This window comes from Microtus pennsylvanicus, chromosome 5 (assembly GCF_037038515.1).
Source record: "Microtus pennsylvanicus isolate mMicPen1 chromosome 5, mMicPen1.hap1, whole genome shotgun sequence".
NCBI classification, from domain to species: Eukaryota; Metazoa; Chordata; class Mammalia; order Rodentia; family Cricetidae; genus Microtus; species Microtus pennsylvanicus.
Window position 1 is genome coordinate 89,396,841 of NC_134583.1, and position 22,283 is coordinate 89,419,123.

General features: G+C 55.4%; 1 protein-coding gene across 2 annotated transcripts; it reads left to right on the forward strand.

Annotated features, from left to right (window-relative positions):
• The first annotated feature begins 965 nt into the window (after positions 1–965).
• Positions 966–21,857, forward strand: Atg2a (autophagy related 2A). 2 transcript variants are annotated; one of them, XM_075973240.1, is made up of 40 exons: positions 966–1,506; positions 3,878–4,040; positions 4,120–4,272; positions 4,404–4,506; positions 4,802–5,036; positions 5,845–5,941; positions 6,023–6,184; positions 6,288–6,428; positions 7,276–7,519; positions 7,604–7,751; positions 7,828–7,920; positions 8,385–8,540; positions 8,628–8,871; positions 9,266–9,362; positions 9,448–9,607; positions 10,341–10,483; positions 10,566–10,681; positions 10,791–10,948; positions 11,287–11,437; positions 11,549–11,742; positions 11,860–11,940; positions 12,369–12,475; positions 12,560–12,652; positions 13,817–13,887; positions 14,082–14,158; positions 14,557–14,727; positions 14,861–14,990; positions 15,071–15,285; positions 15,658–15,866; positions 16,079–16,214; positions 17,105–17,308; positions 17,490–17,591; positions 17,675–17,759; positions 17,851–17,980; positions 18,063–18,135; positions 18,254–18,336; positions 18,757–18,878; positions 19,672–19,826; positions 20,964–21,116; positions 21,187–21,857. In XM_075973240.1, exons 1-40 carry the CDS (start codon positions 1,336–1,338, stop codon positions 21,421–21,423), a joined length of 5,763 nt encoding a protein of 1,920 aa, XP_075829355.1. In that variant the 5' UTR covers positions 966–1,335; the 3' UTR covers positions 21,424–21,857. The 2 variants fall into 2 exon arrangements, with proteins under 2 accessions (XP_075829355.1, XP_075829357.1); XM_075973242.1 differs by having other exon boundaries at positions 1,208–1,506; positions 14,557–14,721.
• The last annotated feature ends 426 nt before the right edge of the window (positions 21,858–22,283 follow it).

The following is a 22,283-nucleotide window of genomic DNA, read 5'->3' on the forward strand; positions in this document are numbered from 1 at the left end:
TGACAGTGAGGACGTGATGACTCCAAAATATTTTGAGGAGAAAGTTTTTATTGTAGATGAGAGGAAGAGAACAGTCAGAGGAATCTGGAAGAGGCCAGAGCAGGGAGAGAATGAACTTGGCCAAGAGAAAGAAAGGGGGGGGGGGCGGAGAGAAGAGAGGAGAGGGAGGAGAGGAGAGAAGGGGAAGGGAGGGAAGGGGAGGAAAGAGAACCAAGAGGGCAAAGAGGACCAAGAGAGCCTGTGGTCAAAATGGCAGGGTTATCTAAGAATCCCAAGCTGGGGGGGGGGGGAAGGGAAGCAAAGCCCCTAGGCTAGAGAGGTTCAAGGGACAGGGTAGGTCAGCAAGGAAGACTCCGTAAAGTAAGGCGTGCTTGTGAGTGGGGACTGTGGGTGCCCGGAGGCCAGTTTAGAGGTTGATATGCTAATAGGCACCTTGGCCCGTGTTACTGGAAGCCACAAGGCCCTGTTGCCAGAGATAAGGAGAATGACTCCTTTCAGCAGGTAGGAACTCTCCTAAGTCCTTGAGGGGATGCTGGCTCTTTTATCTAAATGCCAGATTTTGGAAAAAGTAATTTTTTGGGACCTGCTGAGGGAGCGGGGGCGTGGTGGCACACGCCTTTAATCCCAGTTTTTGGGAGTCAGAGGCAGGCAAATATTTAAGTTCGAGGCTAGCCCCACACTTCCAGGACAGCCAACTACACAAAGAAACCTTGTTTCAATAAACAGAGAAACAAAAAGTGGAAACAATAATAGTTCCTCTTTAGGGAATTGCTAATAAGACTGAATGAGATAAGTGGTTAAAAAAGTTTTACAAACTGCAAATGTGTATTTGTTGCTCAAATGCGCGCTGCAGAATTCGCACTGACTTTACTCCTCTAATCTGCGGTCTACAAAGTTAGAGGGGTCAGTGTTCCTTTAAATTCTCCCCAATCACCTAAAGAAGGTGGACAAGTCTGCACATGCGCACTCCTCCCGGCCTGACTGTAGCCTTTCGGTTACAGCCTTCCCGCAGCTCGTAGTTTGGAGGTTAAAGGTCCTCCTACGCAGAATTTACGCGCAAGCGTAAACTACGATTGGGAGCACTTTATCTCGCAGGGAACTCGGTCGGTCCTTTTTTCGCTCCTCGAGGCTCCGCCTCCCGCGGCCAATCAGCAGGCCTCGCCCTTTACAATGACCAATGGCATTGAGCGTGGGGGCGTGGCTGGGCGTCCAGGGGCGCGGCCTGGCGCTGAGAGAAGCGGCGGGGCGAACCAGGGGCTCTAGTGAACAACGCAGCCGGACGGAGGTCGCCGGCTGGCGGCTAGAGGAAGCGGCCCGGGCCCGCCGGTCCCCGAGATGTCACGATGGCTGTGGCCATGGTCAAACTGTGTGAAAGAGCGTGTCTGCCGCTACCTGCTACAGCACTACTTGGGTCACTTCTTTCAGGAGCACCTCAGCCTAGACCAGCTCAGCCTGGATCTGTACAAGGGCAGCGTTGCCCTGCGGGATATTCACCTGGAGACCTGGGTGAGGAGGCACAGCACCGCCGGGAAGGTGTGAAGGGAGGGAGCACGACCACCGGAGGCGCTTCGCAGAAGGTTTGGGCTGGAGGACAGGCACTGTGTTTGGAGAGGCCAGTGGTCCCCACCGTCTCCGCCAGGCCCCCTGGCTGGCCCTTAACTTTTTAACCAGGAACTAGGACAGGAATCCCTGTCTTCGCCCCTCAAGGGGAGAAACAAGCTGGGGGATGGGTGTCACTTGCCGAGAGAATGCCACCATTATCATATGGAGTTAGGGGGAGCTGGTTGGGAAAGGGGATTCCCGAGAGTTAAGGAGGGGAGCCAAGAGACTGGGTTGCTCCTTGTGACAGAGCTGGAATTGAGGTAGTTAGTCAGGGGAGGCTTTGGGGGCTATTGAGAGCCCTGCCAGGGGCACCTGTAGAAAATGTCCTGACCTCCTGACCCCTATGATCCTGGGCATAAAGAGTGGCGATCGCCCCCGGATGTGGATGTCAACAACAGCGTCACTGCCTGCTGTGTTGATCCACACCTCGTGTGACTGCTGCTGCTCTCTACTTCCTGCTTTTGGGAGAGTGGGAGGGACCTAGCTTGGGTTTGGGAGGGATTTGATTCCTGGCCTCTCTGCCTGGAGGCCAGCCCTCCAGGAAAGGTGTTGAGGTCTCCCTTCGGGCAGGGAAGGGGGTAGGGGTGGGATGAGATTCTGGAAGCTGAAGCTTAGAAGGTCTGAAGCCTAAGGTGTGGAATCAGGGGCAGGAGGCTGGAGGTGACAGATGAGGGGCACTGAGTCACGGCTAGGATGACTGGGGAGTAGCCAAGAGCCACCAATTAGAGGCTCCAGTTTTTACTGGTATGGGGTCATCCCTCCAGCTCCAGAGCAGTAGAATGGGCATGTGGAAGCGCCTTTTCTTTTCTTTTTTTTTAAGCTGGCCTTTGGGTTTGTAGCTCCACTCAGAAAGACCTAGAGGTGGGCCACACCTTGAGAACAAATACTGAGTTGTAGAGTTGGTGGCATCTCTTAGTGGCCTGGTCTAGGAGGCCTCCAGCCTGTTACTTCAGCCTCTTAGGCTGCCCTGCAAGAGATCCCAGCATCTCTAATGCTCCTTTCTTGGGGAATCAATGGCATTGGCTGTTTTCTGGCCGCCCCTGACAGCACGGGCATTTCACTTCCCTTGACCCTTTCAAAGAGACCACATGCCTGGGGCTAAGTGGAGATGGGAAGCAAGGCCTGGCTCCCAGTCTTGGTTTCCATTTTACCTGGAGTCACTAAGCCTAGGCCTCAGTTTCCCCATCCACGGAGGAGAAATTTTGAGTCAGTCTCCTCTTGCCTCCTGGCTCTGACTCTGTTTGTTTATTCATGGGCCCAGCAGGTGTTTACTGAGGCCCTCTCTGGTACCACCCAGAGCACCTGGGGTCATAGGGAGAAGGCCAGTGACTCATGCCCTTAGGAGTTCCCCAGTTGGCAGGGACGCAACCCCAGCACAGACATTTCTGTCCTCTGTCTTAGGAGCTCCCAGGTTGGCAGGGATGCTCTACTGTGGGTCTAGGACTCAGGGCCCATGTGGCCTCAGGTCAATCCCTCTTCTGAACTTTATACCCTTGAACTCTTTGCTTGCCTGGGATGAGCCTGGGTTGCCTGCTGCCCCCTTGACTAGGTCCTTCCACTTGTTTTTGTGCCTATGCTAGGCCACCATCCTATTCCCTCTGCCCGGCAGCTTCCTCTTCCCTCCTCAACTGCCCCATCCCAGGTGTGCCCTGCTGGGTTAGGTGCAGGCTGTACTCTCCCTTCCTGGTGCTTGGCATTCTGAGACCCTGGCTGGCTTAGCCAGACTGGGAGGTAAAGGCATTTATTACCTACTCCTGCAGCCTCTGGTTGTCACATAGAAGGTGCTCAGAGTATTATGTGGCTCAGGCTGGCCTCGAGCTCAAAATGGCCAGCCTGATCTTCCAGCCTCTGCTTCCTGAGTGCTAGAATTACAGGTTGAGGCTCAGCACATCCAGTTTCGCTCTGCTGGAGATGGAAGCCAGGACTTAGTGCACATTAGACAAGCACTCAACCAACTGTAGACCAGGCTGGCTTAGATCTAGAAGATTTCACCTACGCCTGCCTGTGTGCTGGGATTAAAAGCATGCCAGCTACCACACCCGGCAGTAAATGAAGTTTTGAACCTAACAGAGAAGGAAACTTTTTAACTGGTCCAAAGGGTTGAGCAGTTTGAAGGTAAGATGAAAACAGGTTGGGGCCAGAGAGAAGGCCTTGTAAAGAGCATATAGAAGGATGATGGTGCCTAGGACTTCTCCAAGACAATGGCTATGCAGGACTGTGGCGGGTAGCCGTATCTGGAGTTTCAGTGAGCTGATTTAACCTGCCTCTTGCCCAGTCTGTGAACGAGGTTCTGAGATCAATGGAGTCGCCGCTGGAACTGGTGGAAGGTTTCGTGAGTTCCATTGAGGTGGCTGTCCCCTGGTCTGCACTCCTCACTGACCACTGCACTGTGTGTGTGTCAGGCCTCCAGCTTATCCTGCAACCCCGCCAGGGACCAGGTGAGGGCAGAGCAAGACCAAGGGTGGGAAGCTGCTGGGGATGACCCAGGTCTGCCCCAGTCCCTGTTTCTTCCCACAGGACCAGGGGCTGCAGACTCTCAGACCTGGGCCTCCTGCATGACCACGAGCCTGCAGCTGGCCCAGGAATGCCTGCGTGAAGGGCTGCCTGAACCCTCAGAACCACCACAGCCCCTGGAGGGACTGGAAATGTTCGCACAGACCATTGAGACTGGTGAGCAGGCCCCTGCTCTATCTAGTCTGTTCTTGGACCCGCCACAGTCTACAGGATCGGGGCTCTAGACAGCAGCACGAGCTCCACCTTGCTGCCCCCTGTACTGCCTAACTCTAGACACTCTTCCACAGTGCTTCGGAGGATCAAGGTGACCTTTTTGGACACTGTGGTTAGGGTGGAGCATTCAGTGGGCGACGTGGAGCGTGGTGTGGCTGTGGAGGTCCGGGTGCAGAGGTAAGGAGGAAAGACAAATGCCTCTGCCCTCAATCCTAGCCAGCCTCCTAGGATAGGGCAGGGTAGGGCAGGGTTGGTGAGAGTCGTAAGTGGGCCCTGCTGAGAGCCTGCACTGGTATCTAGGGCCAGCAGGTATAGGCCCTGTGAGTCCAAGGACCCTGACACTCAGAAGCCAAGGCTAGTTGAGTTTCCAAGATGGAAGCCAGGCTCCTCAGTTCTATGCCCCTAGGACAGTTTTAAAGAGGGAGCTTCTGGCCTGGAATGTCTAGACGAGGCCAGACCCTTGGCTCCACAGACTAGAGTACTGTGATGAGGCAGTGCGGGACCCGAGCCAGGCTCCCCCTGTGGACGTGCACCAGCCTCCTGCCTTCCTGCACAAGCTCCTGCAGCTGACAGGGGTCCGCCTGCACTTTGAGGAGCTGCCCTCCCAGCTGGACCCGCCAAAGCCCCCTTTGCAGATTGGTAGCTGCACAGGGTACATGGAGCTGATAGTGAAGCTGAAGCAGAACGAGGCCTTCCCAGGCCCCAAGGTGAGTCATAGGCCTTGAGAGTTTGCCCTATCCTCGATTCATTCCCAGAAGTGCTGAACTGATTGACTAGCCTCTAGCTAGAAATGGGAGGAACCAGGTATAGCCGTTCATACCTGTAATCCCAACATTTGGGAGCCTGACAGAAGGCTGCCAGGTTCAGGTCCAGCCTAGACTACAGAATAATTCCACTTCTTTCTAATTTCTTTCTTTAAATTTATTTGTTTATTTATTTATTTATTTATTATGTATACAATGTTCTGTCTGTATGCATGCTTGCTGGCCAGAAGAGGGCACCAGACCTCATTACAGATGGCTGTGAGCCACCATGTGGTTGCTCAGAATTGAACTCAGGACCTCTGGAAGAGCAGCCAGTGCTCTTAACCTCTGAGCCATTTCTCCAGTCCTCCAGTTCTTTTTTTATTTTCTTTTTGTTGTTGTTGTTTGTTTGTTTTCTGAGGCATGGATTTTATGTGTAGTCCTGGCTGTCCTAGACCAGGCTGGTCTTGAACTCAGAGATACACCTGCCTCTGCCTCCTGAGTGCTAAGATTAAAGACTTGTGTGCTACCACTGCCTGGCTTAATTTCAGTTCTTGCAGTGAGGACTCGGGAGCGGGGAGTGACATTGCTATCTTCTTGGCAATTGAAAAAGCAGAGACTGAAAGGTCAGGTTGGCCAAGTCTGTGCAGCTGCTTGATAGCAAGTTTTGCATTACAACTAGTATCTCGTGTCCCAGGGTATGGGTAGGTGGATTGCTGTTCTTGGGCTAGGTGACATTTAAGGGCTTCACGGCTGTCCACTTGGTCCTCAGTTGGAGGTATCAGGACAGCTGGGCTCCCTGCACCTGCTCTTGACCCCATGCCAGCTTCAGCAGCTTCAAGAACTGCTCAGTGCCATCAACCTTGCAGGTGAGGCTGCTGGGCGCTGGGTGGCAGGTGGGGTGAGCTAGGGGTGACCATGTAGGCTATTTTGAAACATCTTTCCTACAGACCCAGGAGGCCTGACTGACAAGCTAAACAAGAGCCGCCCACTGGGTGCTGAAGACCTGTGGCTCATTGAGCAGGATCTGAACCAGCAGCTGCAGGCGGGTGCTGTAGCGGAGTCCCTCAGCCTACACCCCATCACCAACCCCCTCAGTTTGGACAGCACTGGTGGGTACCAAGCCCTTGCAGATTGAAGGGGCAGTTTTATGTCCGTGCAAGAGCTAGGGGGCCCTGCTTATCTATTCCTGACTGCCCCTCACCTCGCCCCCAGACCTCTTCTTTTCCATGGCTGGCCTCACGAGCAGTGTGACCTCGGCTGTCTCTGAGCTCTCCATGTACAGCGTAGACCTGGGCTCCTCTGTTCACAGTAACATGGCCTTCCACCGGCCCTCTACCCCGGCCCACTCAGGTGGTAAGTTGACCCCTTAGGCACTTCTTCCAGGGTCAAGATAGGGTGGAAGGAGCATTGGGGTGGCGGGGTGACAGATGATGCAGGAGGTCTCTGATGCCTGTAGACCACCAGCAGTGGGGTTCTCCAGGCTCCTCACTCGGTGGAAGCTGCTAAGACAATGTGCACAATCTAGATTTCTTTCTTTCTTTGTTCCTTTCTTTTAAATTTATTTAGTTTGTGTTTGATATATGAACATTCTGTTTGCATGCCAGAAAAGGATATCAGATCTTATTATAGATGGCTGTGAGCCACCATGTGGTTGCTGGGAAGCGAACTCAGGGCCAGGAACTCCAGCTCTTTGGACTCAGTTCCCCTTTCTATAAAGGGGCATAGGCATAGTGCAGATCAGGCTGGATGTCTTAGTGAGTAGGTAAGTGTGTAGGTCAAAGACTGGGATAGGTGTGTTATCACATCCAGTGATCCTTCTAGCGCCTTCAGAGGACTAGACTGAGCCTGGTCAGAGGGCCTGGCATACAAGAGGAATTAGGTGTCACCCCTTCCAGGCATGTGTGACTTGGCCCCCACTGTCCAGTTTAGCCAGTTTCTTTCTTCCTTTTCCTCCTCCTTCTCCTAGACAAGGTCTCACTTATGTAGCCCTGACTGGCCTGGAATTCCCTATATAGGCCAGGCTGAATTTGAATTCACAGAGATCCACCTGGCTGCCTGACTCTTCCTTCTGAGTGCTGGGATTAAAGGTGTGTGCCACCATGCCAGGCCTAGCCAGGGTTTCTCCAACCCTCTACTCAGTGGCCACCAGTGACTCCATTTAAATTCCCAGGAGCCCCTATTGAAGCCTCTCTTCCCCCAGGCAAGCCGACCCCGACTCCAACTCCTCTTGCGGACACCATGCGCCCTGACTCGCTGCTGAAGATGACCCTGGGAGGTGTGACCCTGACCTTGCTTCAGACAGCCGCCCCGTCTTCAGGACCACCAGACCTCAACACTCACTTTTTTGCTGAGTTTGATGCTGCCAAAGATGGCCCCTTCGGCTCCCGAGACTTCCACCACCTCCGGCCACGCTTCCAAAGGGCCTGCCCTTGCAGTCACGTCCGGTACACACCACAGCCTGAGGCAGGAACCTGCGGGAAACTCCCAGAGCCCACAGCTCCCCCTGAAGCTTGTATTCTTGCCCACAGACTAACAGGCACAGCTGTGCAGCTGTCCTGGGAGCTGCGGGCTGGCGGCCACGGTCGGAGGACAAGCAGCACTGACGTGCACTTTGGGCAGCTGGAGGTGCTAGAGTGCCTGTGGCCCAGAGCCACCTCAGAGCCAGAGTACACAGAGGTGAGGGCAGAGGAGGGGCTGGGGTCATGGGCTTCAGGGCAGCCTGGCCTTGTTTACCTTGTGTGTCCCCCTGTAGATCCTGAGCTTCCCCAGTCACTCGGACTCTCGAGCCTCCTCTCGACCCTGTGCCCACCTGCGTCACACACAGACCCTGCGCCGGGTGCTCAAGGTAACCACTGCTGCCCCAGCCAAGCTACCCTCTCTCTTCAGGGCCCTTGCGTGTCTGTCCTTGTTCTGATCTTGCTATTACTGTAGTCTGATTTCCCCTTCCCAGCCTTTGTTGAACCTCTGAATACTTGTGTTGTATAAGCCAGCAGGATGGGGTAATGGCACAGGCATACAGCCCCATCATTTGGGGAGCTGAGGCAGGAAGATGATCAGTTGGGCCTGCCTGAGCGCTGAGCGACAGATTGAGTTCAAAGCCAGCCCAGTCAACTTAATGAGGTCCTGTCTCAAAAGGTTAGAAAGGAGCTAGGCAGCACAGTGGTCCTGTGGGGGTTTAAAGCCCCTTTGTCCCTGCTATGACTCCTGCCCCAGCTCCCCTCTCACCATTGGGAAACCTCTGTTTTTTTTTGTTTGTGGGAGCCCCTTCCTACCCTGACCTCACTCATCATAGCTCTTACCCCTAACTAGAGCCGGTCCCGGCGTTCTGTTGCCTGCCATTGCCACTCAGAGCTGTCACTAGACCTAGCCGACTTCCAAGCTGACGTGGAGTTGGGGTCCCTGGACCGACTTGCTGCCTTGCTACATCAAACCACCACACCCCCTGAGCCACCCACTGGCCTACTAGTGAGCTGCCTGCTGGTTTTGCACTGCGGGTGGGGGGAGTAGGCACTGAAATTCCCTGTGACAGCTCTGACCCCAGCCCTCCCACAGACAGAGCCCCCACAGGCCACTGAGCAGCAGACAGTGTTTCGACTCTCTGCACCCCGGGCCACCCTGAGGCTACGCTTCCCCATCCCAGACCTACGACCTGAGCGGGATCCCTGGGCTGGCCAGTCTGTGCGGGCTGAGCAGTTGCGATTGGAGCTGAGTGAGCCCCATTTCTGCTCAGAACTCAACAGTGGGCCTGGCCCCCCAGCTCCCACCCGCCTGGAACTAACCTGCTCAGACCTACAAGGTAAGTGTGTCTAGGTACAGCTGGAACAGAGGCCTGGGACTCTTGGAGAGCTGGGTTTGAGATTAAGGATGGTCCAGGTAACAGTTAGAGCAGACCCCATCATTGACCAAGAAGACCCTTTATCCCAGGGACACTGACTTGACCCAGCAATGGGAAGGAAAAGAAAAGAGTCATCAGGCTCAGTGGTTAAGAGCACTAACTGCTCTTCCAGAGGACTGTGGTTCAATTCCCAGTACCCACATGGCAGCTGGCAACTGTCTCTTAACTCCAAGATCTGACACCTCACATAGACATACATGCAGGGAAAATACCAATGCAAATGAAATAAAAGCTAATAAGTTATTACAAAGAAAAGATCTCAGCAGTGAGACCCTGTGCTCTCTGTCCCCTTCAGGAATCTACGAAGATGGAGAAAAGCCACCTGTCCCCTGCCTGCGAGTCTCCAAAGCTCTGGACCCCAGGAGTACTGGGGCCAAGTACTTCCTACCTCAGTAAGTAGGGTGCTGGATGGGGCAACTGAAGAGGAGGGATCTATTGGTGTTGTGGCAGGTCACTAACAGGTCTGTGTCCTGGCAGGGTAGTGGTGACCCTGAACCCCCAGTCCAGTGGCATACACTGGGAGACAGCCTCTGAGAAAGGCCGGGACCTAGAGCTGTCTACCGAGAGTCCATGTGAGCTCCGGCAGCCTGAGCCCTCGCCCTTCTCCTCCAAGAGGACCATGTACGAAACCGAGGAGGTGAGGCTCCCTGACTCTCCACTGTGGGTGCCACTTGTGGATCACTGCTGAGGGGAGCATCTCCTGTTCTGGGTTACAAGGGACTCTGATGCACCCACCCTGCCCGGGGGTAGGGAGGGGGGCACCAGGAGTAGCTGGCCCTTCAGGCACCAAGATCAGGACCCTGCCCACTTCAGCCATCTAACACCAGTGTGCTCTTGAGCCTCAGAATCCTCTTCTGAGTTGATGGGTACTGATGCCAAGTGTAAGGCAGTGAAGAGCATGGGGAAAGACCACCTGGGTTCTTTTTTTTTTTTTAAATATTTATTTATTTATTATGTATTGTGTCTGTGTATATGCCTGCAGGCCAGAAGAGGGCACCAGACCCCATTACAGATGGTTGTGAGCCACCATGTGGTTGCTGGGAATTGAACTCAGGACCTTTGGAAGAGCAGGCAATGCTCTTAACCTCTGAGCCATCTCTCCAGCCCCCCACCTAGGTTCTTAAGTCTGCTCTCTGGTGGCCTGTGTGTTTCCTTCTCTGGAGTTGCTGTGTTGAAGGCGATTATGAGGATTACAGAGATTCATGAAGTCTTGGAATGCTTAGGCACTGTGTCCAGATGAACATCCCCCACCCCAGGAAAAAAGGGCACCAGTGGATAGATGAATGGCTGGCTGGATGCCAGAATCTCCAGTTCTGAAGCCAGACACAGACCCAGGCAGGTCTCCTGATTGACTTTCTTCTCCTGTCTAGATGGTGATCCCTGGAGATCCCGAGGAGATGAGGACATTCCAGAGCCGGACGTTGGCGATGTCTCGCTGTACCCTGGACGTGATCATGCCTAGTGCCCACATCTTCCTGCCCAGCAAGGAGGTCTATGAAAGCATCTACAACAGGTGGAGACATGGGGTAGGCTGGGCTGGGCTAGGCTCAAGGCCCCGTCCTCTCTGACCCCCCGCTGTCACTGCTCCACACCAGGATCAACAATGACCTGCTCATGTGGGAGCCTGCAGACCTGCTGCCCACGGCCGCCACTGCTGCTCGGCCACCTGGCTCAGTGGGCTTCAAGATGTGCAAGTCAGCCTTCAAGCTGGGTATGAGAGGAATGCTGGCTAGGCTAGGCGGGAAGGAGGAGTCCAGGTACGGGCAGAGCGGGGCCAGCCCTCCACTACCTCTTCCCACCCCGCCAACTCGTTCACTCAGACTCAGACTCGGATGAAGAGGACACCCAGTTCTTCTCGATGGCATCAGGTGCCCCCCAGACTCCTGCCCCCGAGTCTTCCCATCGTCAGGCCCAGAGTACCTTCTCCACACTGGTGACAGTGCTGAAGGGCCGGGTCACTGCGCTCTGTGACGCTAAGGTGAGGCAGCTCAACTCCAGGGAGTTCCTCTTGTCCAGCCACACAAGCCTGCCAACATCACATTAGGAACCGAGACTGTAGAAAGCTTAGAGGGCTGGCAGCACCCATTGCCACAGTCTGCCTGCCCACCCAAATCACCCATCAACCCTCACGGCTGTCAGCCACTTCCCAGCCTTTCTCCATGTCAGGCATGAGAGTCCCTCCAGCCAGCAGCACATGGGCAGACTCAGTCAAGTCTGGGAGGAACTGGAGCTGCCTCGGGCTAGGACCCCACGAGGCCGCTGTCTCTGGGTGTTAGCAGTGCTGGGCGCAGCAGTGACGCATGTGCACATCTGCAGGACGAGACAGGGAAGCGGCTGGATGTCACTCACGGGGAACTGGTGCTAGACGTGGAGCAGGGCACCATCTTCAGTGTCACCCAGTACCGTGGCCAACCAGGGCTTGGCTACTTCTGCCTGGAAGCTGAAAAGGCAACACTCTACCATCGAGGTTTGGGGGCCACTTGAGTATATATCAGGCTGGGGGAGGGAGCTTTCAGGGCTGTGGGCTGTGAGCAGGGTGGTCAGTGGCCTCATCAGGACTCACAGGATTCCTCCTTAGCGGCCATTGAGGACTACCTGCTGCCCACTCACCTGGAAGTCCCCAGCTTTGCTCCTCCGGCTCAGCTGGCTCCCACCATCTACCCATCAGAGGAAGGGGTGACTGAGCGGGGAGCCTTGGGCCGCAAGGGTCAGGGCCCCCCCATGCTGTCTGCAGCTGTCCGAATCCACCTGGACCCCCACAAGAATGTCAAGGTGAGGATTCTTCTGTTGCCCGCTGCCCGCTTGGCTTGGGCAACTGCCTCCTTGGTGCACGCTGGAGCTTGGCGCCCACCGTCCCTCCTGACTGACCGACTGCACCTCCTTCCCCAGGAGTTTTTGGTGACAATAAGGCTGCACAAAGCCACTCTGCGCCACTACATGGCTCCACCTGAGCAGAGCTGGCACTCCCAGGTGAGCAAAGGTGCCTGGGAAGTTACATGGCCCTGTGACTCTGGACTTCTGATTGAGCAAGCAGGTCAAACATGGCTAAAAAGGCCAGTGTGAAAAATACAGCCTGGCTGAGTGGTGGTGGTGCACTCCTTTAATCCCAATACTTGGGAGGCAGAGGCAGGCGGATCTCAGTGAGTCCAAGGCCAGTCTGGTCTACTGAGTGAGTTCCTGGACAGTCAGAGCTGTTACACAGAGAAACCCTGTCTCAAAACAAAGCAAAAGTAGAAAAAAAAGAAAAATACTGGACTGGAGCTTACCTTGGTCAGAGCGCTCCTGACCAGGGCTATGGTGGACAGCTGGTGGGCAATGGGCAGAGTGCCAGACCAGCATTAGAGGAAGAGGTCACTTTGTCCTCTTTGTCGACCCACCCCTCCCCCTTGCCTGTGTAGCTGTTGGACTTCTTGGATGTACTGGATGATCCTGTGCTGGGCTACATGCCCCCAACGGTCATCACTGTTCTCCACACACACCTATTCTCCTGTGCTGTAGACTACAGGTACCCGGGCTGGGGGGCTGGGGATGTAGGGTCGGGGCCAGCCTCCAATGGAAGGAACCGCTTCAGCCTGCGTTTGCCCCTCAGGCCTCTCTACCTCCCTGTGCGAGTCCTCATCACCGCTGAGACCTTCACCCTCTCCAGTAACATTGTCATGGACACCTCTACCTTCCTGCTCAGGTATGCACGCTACCCCAGACCTGGTCCCCCACACCCCGATGGGCGGTGCTGACTTGCTGCTGCCCGTGTGCCCAGGGCCTCTTGGAGCCATCTGTCTGTATTTGGAGTGATGGTGTCCCATATTCTCACATATCCTCGGGAATGTGAGTTGTTTGTTCTTCTATCCAAAATCAGACTTGAACCGCAGTGTCCTGGGTTGTAATCTCTTCTGGCAGTTGTAAAAGAATACAAAAGAATAGAGAGCTGGAACAGAGCATAGCCAAGTGCAGCCCTGCGTGGGGTGCAGCTCCGCAAGCCCAGAGGAAGGAAAGACCTAGACTTACAGTAGAATGCCTCCTGGGAAATTTTAGATTAAAAAACATGTTTTGAAACTTTTATTTTAGCTGGGCAGTGGTGGCATATGCCTTTAATCCCAGTACTCGAGAGGCAGAGGCAGGTGGATCTCTGAGCCTGTTCTATGGAGAGAGTTCCAGGACAACTAAGGCTGTTACACAGAGAAACCTTGTCTTGACAACAACTCCCCGCAAACAAAAAAGTTTTGTTTTAGTGGTAATGGTAGTTTAACCCAGGGCCTCATGCTTACGCTACCAGGAGCTACATCACCAGCCTACACAGCTTAAAAAAATGTGCTAGGTGGGTATGGTGGCATAAGCCTGTGACCCCAGCAGGAGGTAGCAAGGAGGAAAGCATAGGCTCAAACACAAGCCCCCTCTCTCAAAAAAAAAAAAAATGAAATTTTGGTATTGGTGGACAAGGTGTGTGATCCCAGTCCTGCCTGGACAACTTAGTGAGACTGTCTCAAAAACTAGAAAGATGTGTACCTCAGGTTAGACCATGTACTCAACATGGGTCAGGTCGTGTGTTTAAGATGTACTAGATGGATAGACAGATAATGCTGTAGGGGGTGGGGAAAGGGAGACCCTCCACACTGGGAAGTCTAAGTCCAATGCAAAATTAGAAAGTGAGTGTCTGAAGTCCCGTAAGAGTGAGAACCTGCAGGGTCTTCCCAGGTCCCCGGTGACAGTCAAGGGACAGTGCTGAGGCTGTCAAGGTCCCGTCACTAGCTTAGTCACCTCCAGGACCCCTCCTACCCCTCTGCCCATTTACCACTGGGCTGCCCCCTGCAGTGGCTCCTGGGCCCCTCTCAGCCCTGTTCCCCACCAGGTTCATCCTTGACGACTCCGCTTTGTACCTGTCCGACAAGTGTGAGGTGGAGACCCTGGATCTGCGGCGAGGTGAGCAGGGCCTAGGGTGGGCTCCCCAACACTGAGGGACAATCCCCTGCCACACCCAGCTGCTGGCCTGTACTCAGCTACACATACATTCATGTTTACACACCCATGCCCACAACCGTACTGGACACAATCGTGGTGGGTAGTGCAGGACAGGGTGGACGGAGGCCATGAGAACCTTCTGCCCTCTGCTTCAGATTACGTCTGTGTCCTGGATATTGACCTCCTAGAGCTTGTAATCAAGACCTGGAAGGGGAGCACCGAGGGCAGGCTGGTAAGTGACTGGCACCAGAGGTCACGGGAGCCTCAAGAGGGTCACAGTGCATGCCCCTGCCTTGCCAGGCTACCACCAGTGTTCCTCCAGGGAACACTGTGAGTGTCCTTCCAACTCACTGGGGGCACCAGAGGGCACTTGCAGGCAGGGCAGAGGTGGGACCCAGGGTGACAGCCACTGTGGGTTCCAGTTTTTCTCATCTTCATGGTGAGATAGCAGTTCCTGTATAATTAGGCTGAAGTCAGGGGCAGGGGTGGGCGGGTACTGGGTACCCTGGAACATGGGTTCCCCCATCAGTTGTCAGCTGACCAAACAAGAAAAGGTCCTCTTTGCTCCTGTGGGGTGGGAGCCTGGCATGTGGTGGCTCCTGTGCCAATGCCATGGCCCACCGCCTACAGAGCCAGCCACTGTTCGAGCTGCGCTGCTCCAACAATGTGGTGCATGTGCACAGCTGTGCCGACTCCTGCGCCCTGCTGGTCAACCTGCTCCAGTACGTAACCAGCTCTGGTGACCTGCACCCCCCACCCCGGCCCCCCAGCCCCACGGAGATCGCTGGCCAGAAGGTACAGGTGAGGCCTGGCCACATAGGCTACCAGAGCTCGGCCAGGCCATTCTCTTTATACAAACACAAGGCCTGGATTGGAGGATACCTGGAGCTACCCCTCCTAGTGCTCACTCGTGCCTTTTCCCTCTCCTGCCCAGCTCTCAGAGAGCCCTGCCTCCCTGCCCTCGTGCCCTCCCGTGGAGACAGCCCTCATCAACCAGCGAGACCTGACTGATGCCCTTCTGGATACTGAGCGGCGCAGCCTGCAGGAGCTGGCCCAGTCACCAGGTAGGTGAGGGTGCTCTAGGGACACCAGACCCTCAGGTCCCTCAGCTGCATCTCCTCACACTGGCCACTTTCTCCCATAGGTGGCCCCCTTCCTCAGGCCTCTCCTGTCTCCGTCTATCTGTTCCCCGGTGAACGGAGTGGGGCCCAGGCCCCTTCGTCTCCTCCTGGGGGCACTTCTCATACTGTGGAGTCCTGTTATAAGACAAAGGAGCATGACAGAGAAGAGGAAGGGGATGGGGACACCCTGGACAGTGATGAGTTCTGCATCCTTGACGCCCCTGGCCTTGGCATTGCGGTGTGTGTTGGGATGGGGATTCTGGATGTTCAGGTAGTTGCTCAGTACTGATAGAAGAACTCACAGGGTAGGAGAAGCAGCCAGGAAGCAGCCTTGGCTCTGGGCTTGAAAGAACAGGTGGAAGTCCAGAAGAGGAGACACAGTGTCCTACTCAGACAGGGGATAGAGGAAGAAGAGGGCCAGTTGGCAGATGGGAGTACCGTGTAACTACATGGGCTAACGGAATGTCCAAGCTCATTGAGGGTCCAGGTGACAGGGCCAAGAGGAGCCAACACAGGCACTGGCTGGTAGTCCAGGAGGAGAGGGAGACAAAAAAGGCAGGTGCTGGGGTTGGCCACCTCTTTACATCTTTACTTGGCTATTTCCTGGCAGCCCCGAGATGGAGAGCCCATTGTGACGCAGCTGCACCCGGGCCCCATCGTTGTGCAGGATGGACACTTCTCCCAGCCGCTAGGAAGCACGGACCTCCTGCGGGCACCTGCTCACTTCCCAGTGCCTAGCAGCCGTGTGGTCCTCCGGGAGGTGTCCTTCATCTGGCACCTCTATGGGGGTAGAGACTTTGGCCTTCACCCCACTTACAGGTTAGAGGCCTGTGGGTGGCAGTTGGTGGCATTGGGATCTGGGTATAACCTAGCTGGCAACCTCAAGCTTCATGCGCCTCTCTACCCTGAACTTGAGTTTTTTCCTTGCCTGAGAGTCTCCTCTCCTAGGCTAAAAGGCCTGTGCTGAGGTCGAGGAGAGCAGATGTTTCCTTAGAGTTAGAGTTAACTTGTCCCCATGTGTCTTTTCTCAGAGCAAGAGTTGGCTTCACAGGCCCCAGGGTCTCTCCTTCCCGCTCCTCTGGTCCCAACCGGCCCCAGAACTCCTGGCGGACCCAAGGCGGTGTCGGACGGCAGCACCAGGTCCTCATGGAGATCCAGCTCAGCAAAGTGAGTGCGAGGCTGAGTGGGGGGTGAGCACAGAAGTGAGGCTCTGGGGAGAGAGAGGCCCTGTCAACTAGAGCAGGGCAGTGGCGGGTGATGGTGGGTTGCAGAGGGTGGGTTGGATAGCAAAAGCCACAGGTCATATGAGCCCAAAAGGGTGTTAAGGGGTTCCTTTTGTTTGTTTTGCTTTGTCTTTTGAGACAGGATTTTTCTTTGTAGCTTTTGGGAGCGTGTCCTGGAATTTGCTCTATAAACCAGGCTGGCCTTGAACTCACAGAGCTCCTCCTGTCTCTGCCTCCTGAGTGCTGGGATTAATGGCCAGGGGATTCCAAGTTTCTTAGAGCAGCCCATTTGGTGTTGAGCAAGCATGGCAATGTTAGTAGCTGGGAGGGTTCAGGGAAGAGCATCCCGGCAGTAACTCGAAGACCGGGTGGGAGCCGAAGCATCCAGAAAGAATAAAACCCTCTGTAACAGAAGTTTGGAGATGATGAATCAGGCCTGGGCTCAACCATACAGTGAGCAAGAACAAGGACAGGTGTGGAGGGGATGTCAAGGCCCCCAGGACAGGAAGTAGAGCACACACCCCTGGTGTGGAGACTGGCTTAGAGAGGGTGGAGCCGTCCTGGTAGAAGGAAGGCATTTAGAGACCAGTGAGGGACAGAATGGGCCTCAGCAATGTCTGACAAGGTGGGCCTGCACACTTGAAGTAGAACAAAGGCTTTGGAGAGGTTGGAGAGGTTGGAGGGATTTGGGCTGGTCAAGTTCTGTGTGGCCAGGTTGGGCCAGGAGTGCAGTGGTATGAGCCAAGTATGGGCCTGAGGTAGGGTCAGGATGGGGCCTCAGCCAGACCCCCCTCTTGGGCCACAGGACCCAACTCAGGCCTCATCCATCCACAGGTGAGCTTCCAACATGAAGTATACCCAGAAGAGCCAGCCCCAGGGGGGAACCCTGGCCAGGAGCTGGAAGAGCGGCCACTGTCCCGACAAGTGCTCATTGTTCAAGAGCTGGAGATCAGAGACCGACTGGCCACCTCTAAGATCAACAAATTCCTTCATCTGCACACGAGTGAGCGGCTGCCTAGGCGCACACATTCTAACATGGTGAGCGTGCCTGGATGCGGGCAGCCTCTTTTCCATAGACCTCCTGAAGGTGCTGTGTGTCCAGAGGACAAAGCAGCCCAGCCTCAGTGGCAGGAACAGCATGGGCGGAGGCAGGGTTGATGGCAGCTGGGAATGGAGTTCCCAAAGCGCAGTAGAGACTTAGTTTCTCCTCCGCCATCAGCTTACCATCAAGGCACTGCATGTGGCTCCCACCAGCAGCCTGGGAGGGCCAGAGTGTTGTCTTCGGGTCTCCATGATGCCTCTAAGGCTCAATGTAGACCAGGTGAGTAGTGGACAAGGGCAGAGCCCGGCGTGACCCCCTCCCCATCTCCAGGTCCTGAATCTGACCCAGAATTCTTCCTACAGGATGCCCTCTTCTTCCTCAAGGACTTTTTCACCAGTCTAGCAGCTGGCATCAACCCCATGGTCCCAGGGGACACTTCAGCTGAGGGTGAGGGACCAGGCCAAGGAGGGGAGTCTAGATTCTGGCCGCCCCAACCATTCCCAGTTCCATCCTGGGTCTGTGACCTCTTTTCCTCCAGCTCACCGAGAAACCCACAGCCGGCCCAGCAGCCCCCAGGAAGGGCAGTCTGAGGGCACAGAGACAAGCAGCCCCCAGGAGGCTCCAGGCAGTGGCCACAGCTCCTGTGACCCACAACCCATCTACTTCAGGTAGGAAAGAGGGCTCTGGACCAGGATGTCTGCCGAGCAGGTCAGTGAGCAGAGATTCTCTTTTCCCCTCTTCCCCTTCTAGGGAGTTCCGCTTCACATCCGAGGTGCCCATCTGCCTGGATTACCATGGCAAGCATGTCACCGTGGACCAAGTGGTGAGTGATGCCATCGGGCAGGCTGTGTGAGCCACTCGCTGTAGGTCCAGGGGCTGGGGCCAAGATTCACAGTATGTATCCCAAAACATAACCACACCCCTGTCCCCTCTCCCAACAGGGCACTTTCACAGGGCTCCTCATCGGCCTGGCCCAGCTCAACTGCTCCGAGCTGAAGCTCAAGCGGCTCTGCTGCCGGCACGGGTGAGCCCCAGCTCCCCCTGGGGGGGCCACAGCCTTCCTCTGCTGCCGGCACGGGTGAGCCCCAGCTCCCCCTGGGGGGGCCACAGCCTTCCTCTGCTGCCGGCACGGGTGAGCCCCAGCTCCCCCTGGGGGGGCCACAGCCTTCCTCTGCTGCCGGCACGGGCGAGCCCCAGCTCCCCCTGGGGGGCCACAGCCTTCCTCTGCTGTTTCTCACGGGTTGTATATGGCCTTGGCCAAATCTTTACTCAGGCCTTAGTTTCTCCTTTGTAGTAGGCTGTTGTTGCTCCACACTGCTGGGTAAGACTCTGGGGCAGCCGGGGGTGCTCGCAGCTCTTGTCTTGGAGGACCCAGCCACACTTGTCCCTGAGTTATCAGTGTGTGGCTTGCCCCAACCTTGTCCCTGTTGCCTCTCCCTTCCAGTCTCCTGGGTGTGGACAAGGTGCTGGGCTATGCCCTCAATGAATGGCTGCAGGACATCCGCAAGAATCAGCTGCCTGGCCTGCTGGGAGGTGTGGGCCCCATGCACTCAGTTGTGCAGCTCTGTGAGTATCTGGCTCTGAGAACTGTGCTTTGTGTACTTTTCACAGAATAAACAGATGAAGGGAAGTAAGAAAAACTCCCCAACATGGGAGGGGGTTTCAAGGGAAGACGACACTTTTCAAACAATCCCATTTATTTAGTGTGTGGGGGGGTGGTTGTGGGTTGTTGCACGCATGCCACCTGCCACAGAGCACATACAAAGGTCAGGGGACAGTTCCTTCTACCTTTGGAGTCCTGGATGTTGTCCTCGGGTCAGCAGACCTGGTGGCAAGGACCTCTACCTCCTGAGCCATCTCTTCCTTCCTTCCTTCCTTCCTTCCTTCCTTCCTTCCTTCCTTCCTTCCTTCCTTTCTTTTTGGGGCCATGGGTGGTTCAAGACAGGGTTTCTCTGTAGCTATTGAGCCTGTCCTGGAACTAGCTCTTGTAGACCAGGCTGGGCTCGAACTCACAGAGATCCTTCTGCCTCTGCCTCCCTAGTGCTGGGATTAAAGGCGTGCGCCACCATCGCCCGGCTTTCTTTTTCCCTTTTAAAAGACAGAATACATGTCTTTAATCCCAGCACTTGGGAGGCAGAAGCAGGCAGATCTCTGTGAGTTCGAGACCAGCCTGGTCTACAAGAGCTAGTTCCAGGACAGGCTCCAAAACCACAGAGAAACCCTGTCTCGAAAAACCAAAAAAAAAAAAAAAAAAAAGGAAAAAGAAACTGGTTTGGGAAAGAGGTAAGGGTCCTTGTGCAGGGAAGAGAGGCCAGGGCAGTCTTAGCATCTCTCTCTGATAATCCTGTCCTACATACAGTCCAAGGGTTCCGGGATCTCCTGTGGCTCCCCATTGAACAGTACAGGAAAGATGGGCGCCTCATTCGGGGGCTGCAGCGTGGGGCTGCCTCCTTTGGGTCATCCACAGCCTCTGCTGCTCTGGAACTGAGCAACCGGCTGGTCCAGGCCATCCAGGTGAGTGCAGGACTGGACAGGAAAGGGACACCCTCATCCCCGGGCTCCTGGTTCTTTCCTCACAGTTGAAAAGGCTGGGCATAGATAAAGGCACATGACATGGTGTTTCATGGTGGCTCCCGGGGGTGGGACCAAAAGTCTGTTCTCTCAGAGCCCACACTTCTATGCGAGAGGTGACTGCACAGGGGCAGCTGCAGAAACCGGCTCTGGTTCATCCAGGTTCTGGGCTGTCCTGGGCCCCAGAGCGCACCCTATCACCACCACAGCAAAGCCCTGGTTGTCCGGTAGTGATTGAGCTCCAGGGTGGGATTGGGTGAGCCTGCGGGTATGTGGGACACTGCATCAGGAGAAAGGGCAGGGTTCCACGCTCTGCAGTGGAGAAGTTAGTTCATTTGGTTGGGAAAGGCTGGGAGTGGACAGAACACAGGAGGTAGGTGGGCAGAAGGTGGGTTGGGCAGCGGGCGTGTTTTGATGACTTTTAGGGTCGGACTGTACAGGGGCTGCCCTCTAATTGGAAAACTAGACAGCTCAGGCAGGTCTCAGCCGTGGGCTGCCTGGATGCGAGGCCCCAGGAAAGTTTTCTCCAGCATCAAGGACCTTGACCACTGAACTATCCCACCAAGCCTAAAAAGTTTTTTCCCTTTTGAATTTACTCACTCTCTATGTGTGTACCCTAGCTTGTTTTTTGAAGGTCAGACAATTTTGTGGAATCAATTCTCTCTACTGTGTGGATCTCTGAGGTTGGGGGTTGAATTCATGTCACCTCAAAGTAAATGCCTTGACCTTTGGAACCATCTTGCCAGCCCCAGAAAGGTTTGCTAATGTCCCCTTACATTAAGGAAGCCTTTTGAAGAGCTGGAGAGATGGCTTGGTGGTTAAGGCTGCTTGCTGCTCTTGCAGAGGACCTGAGTTCAGTTCCTCCAAAGGATCCTGGGCCTTCTGGCTTCTAGGGGCACTGCATTCACACAGTACCATAAATAAATAAAACAAATGAAATCGTCAGAAGGAAGTCTTCTGAGATAGGAGATGGGAAAAGGCAGGCGAGGAAGTAGGCCGAGTTCGACAGGGAACAGTTACGCTGAAGGAGGTCTGGTCCCAGCCTGGCCATCTGTCATCCTCCAACTCTGCTGTCCTCAGGCTACAGCTGAGACAGTGTATGACATCCTGTCCCCGGCATCTCCCATCTCCCGCTCCCTACAAGACAAGCGTTCTTCACGGAAACTGCGCAGAGGTCAACAACCTGCTGACCTCCGGGAGGGCATGGCCAAGGCTTATGATGCTGTCCGAGAGGTGAGAACCACCCTAGTCCCGTGCCCAGATGCCCCATCCCCACTCTCTCACTGACCTCTAACCTCCACAGGGCATCCTGGATACAGCCCAGACCATCTGTGATGTGGCATCAAGGGGCCATGAACAGAAGGGACTGACGGGTGCCGTGGGGGGTGTGATCCGACAGCTGCCCCCAACAGTGGTAAAACCAATAATCCTAGCAACAGAAGCCACATCCAATGTGCTTGGGGGCATGCGGAACCAGATCCTGCCGGATGCCCACAAGGACCACGCTCTCAAGTGGCGCTTGGAGGAGACCCAGGACTGACTGCAGGCACTTAAGATCTACCCACTGTCCCAACATGCTCACCTGTCCAGCCAGCCACAGTGGTGCCACCAGCTCCCTGGTTTCCTGATTGCTGTGACCCACAGCTAGGCCACTGTGAAGGATTCCTGCCCAGCCTGCCTGTTGCCAATTGGCCGTGAGAGTGGGGCCTCGCGGCTTTGGGGCCTCTGCCCTGTCTGTGCACTTTCGTCTGGGGAGAAAGGACGCTGCTCCTCCCTGCTACCTGGGCCCACACTGCTGCCTTGTTCCAGAATGAGGATGGAGGCTTTTGGACCCGCAGACCCCACTCAGCCAAGTGTCTCTCCGTGTCTCATGGGGAGGTGGGGGACAGATGTCATGTGGGTCAGTGTATTTTTAAGATCCCTGAGCGTGTGGGTCAGTGTCTGCATGAAGTGGAATAAACTTGCCCACCGTCAGCCCCTCTTCCAGGTCCTGTGTGCCTGTGAGGCCCCAGCCTGCCCCGCCAGGTCCCATCTCTGCAGGCAGTACCTGCTTCCTGCCACCAGAGGGCACCACACTCCACCCTCAGCCTTCTACTGGTGTGAACCAGCCTCTCCCACTTGGGCTCGACCTAGCAACTATCCTGGGTGCCTCTCACCCTGGCACTGCTTCTGAGTGTCAGTTGCAGACTAAGGCTGGGAGGAGCCGCCTGGCGATCCCAGAGAAGGAATGGCTCTGGGAGCCCATATCAAAGCCCCGTTTCTTGGTTCTATCCCTGTAAGACCCCAGCGCCCAGCCTTACCCTTGGGCTCCAGGCCAGCCCTGTGAAACCCTGGATTGTGGCCTAAGGCCACACCTGTTGGTCTGCCAGCAGAGACAGCACCCAGGACTGTCCCACTCTA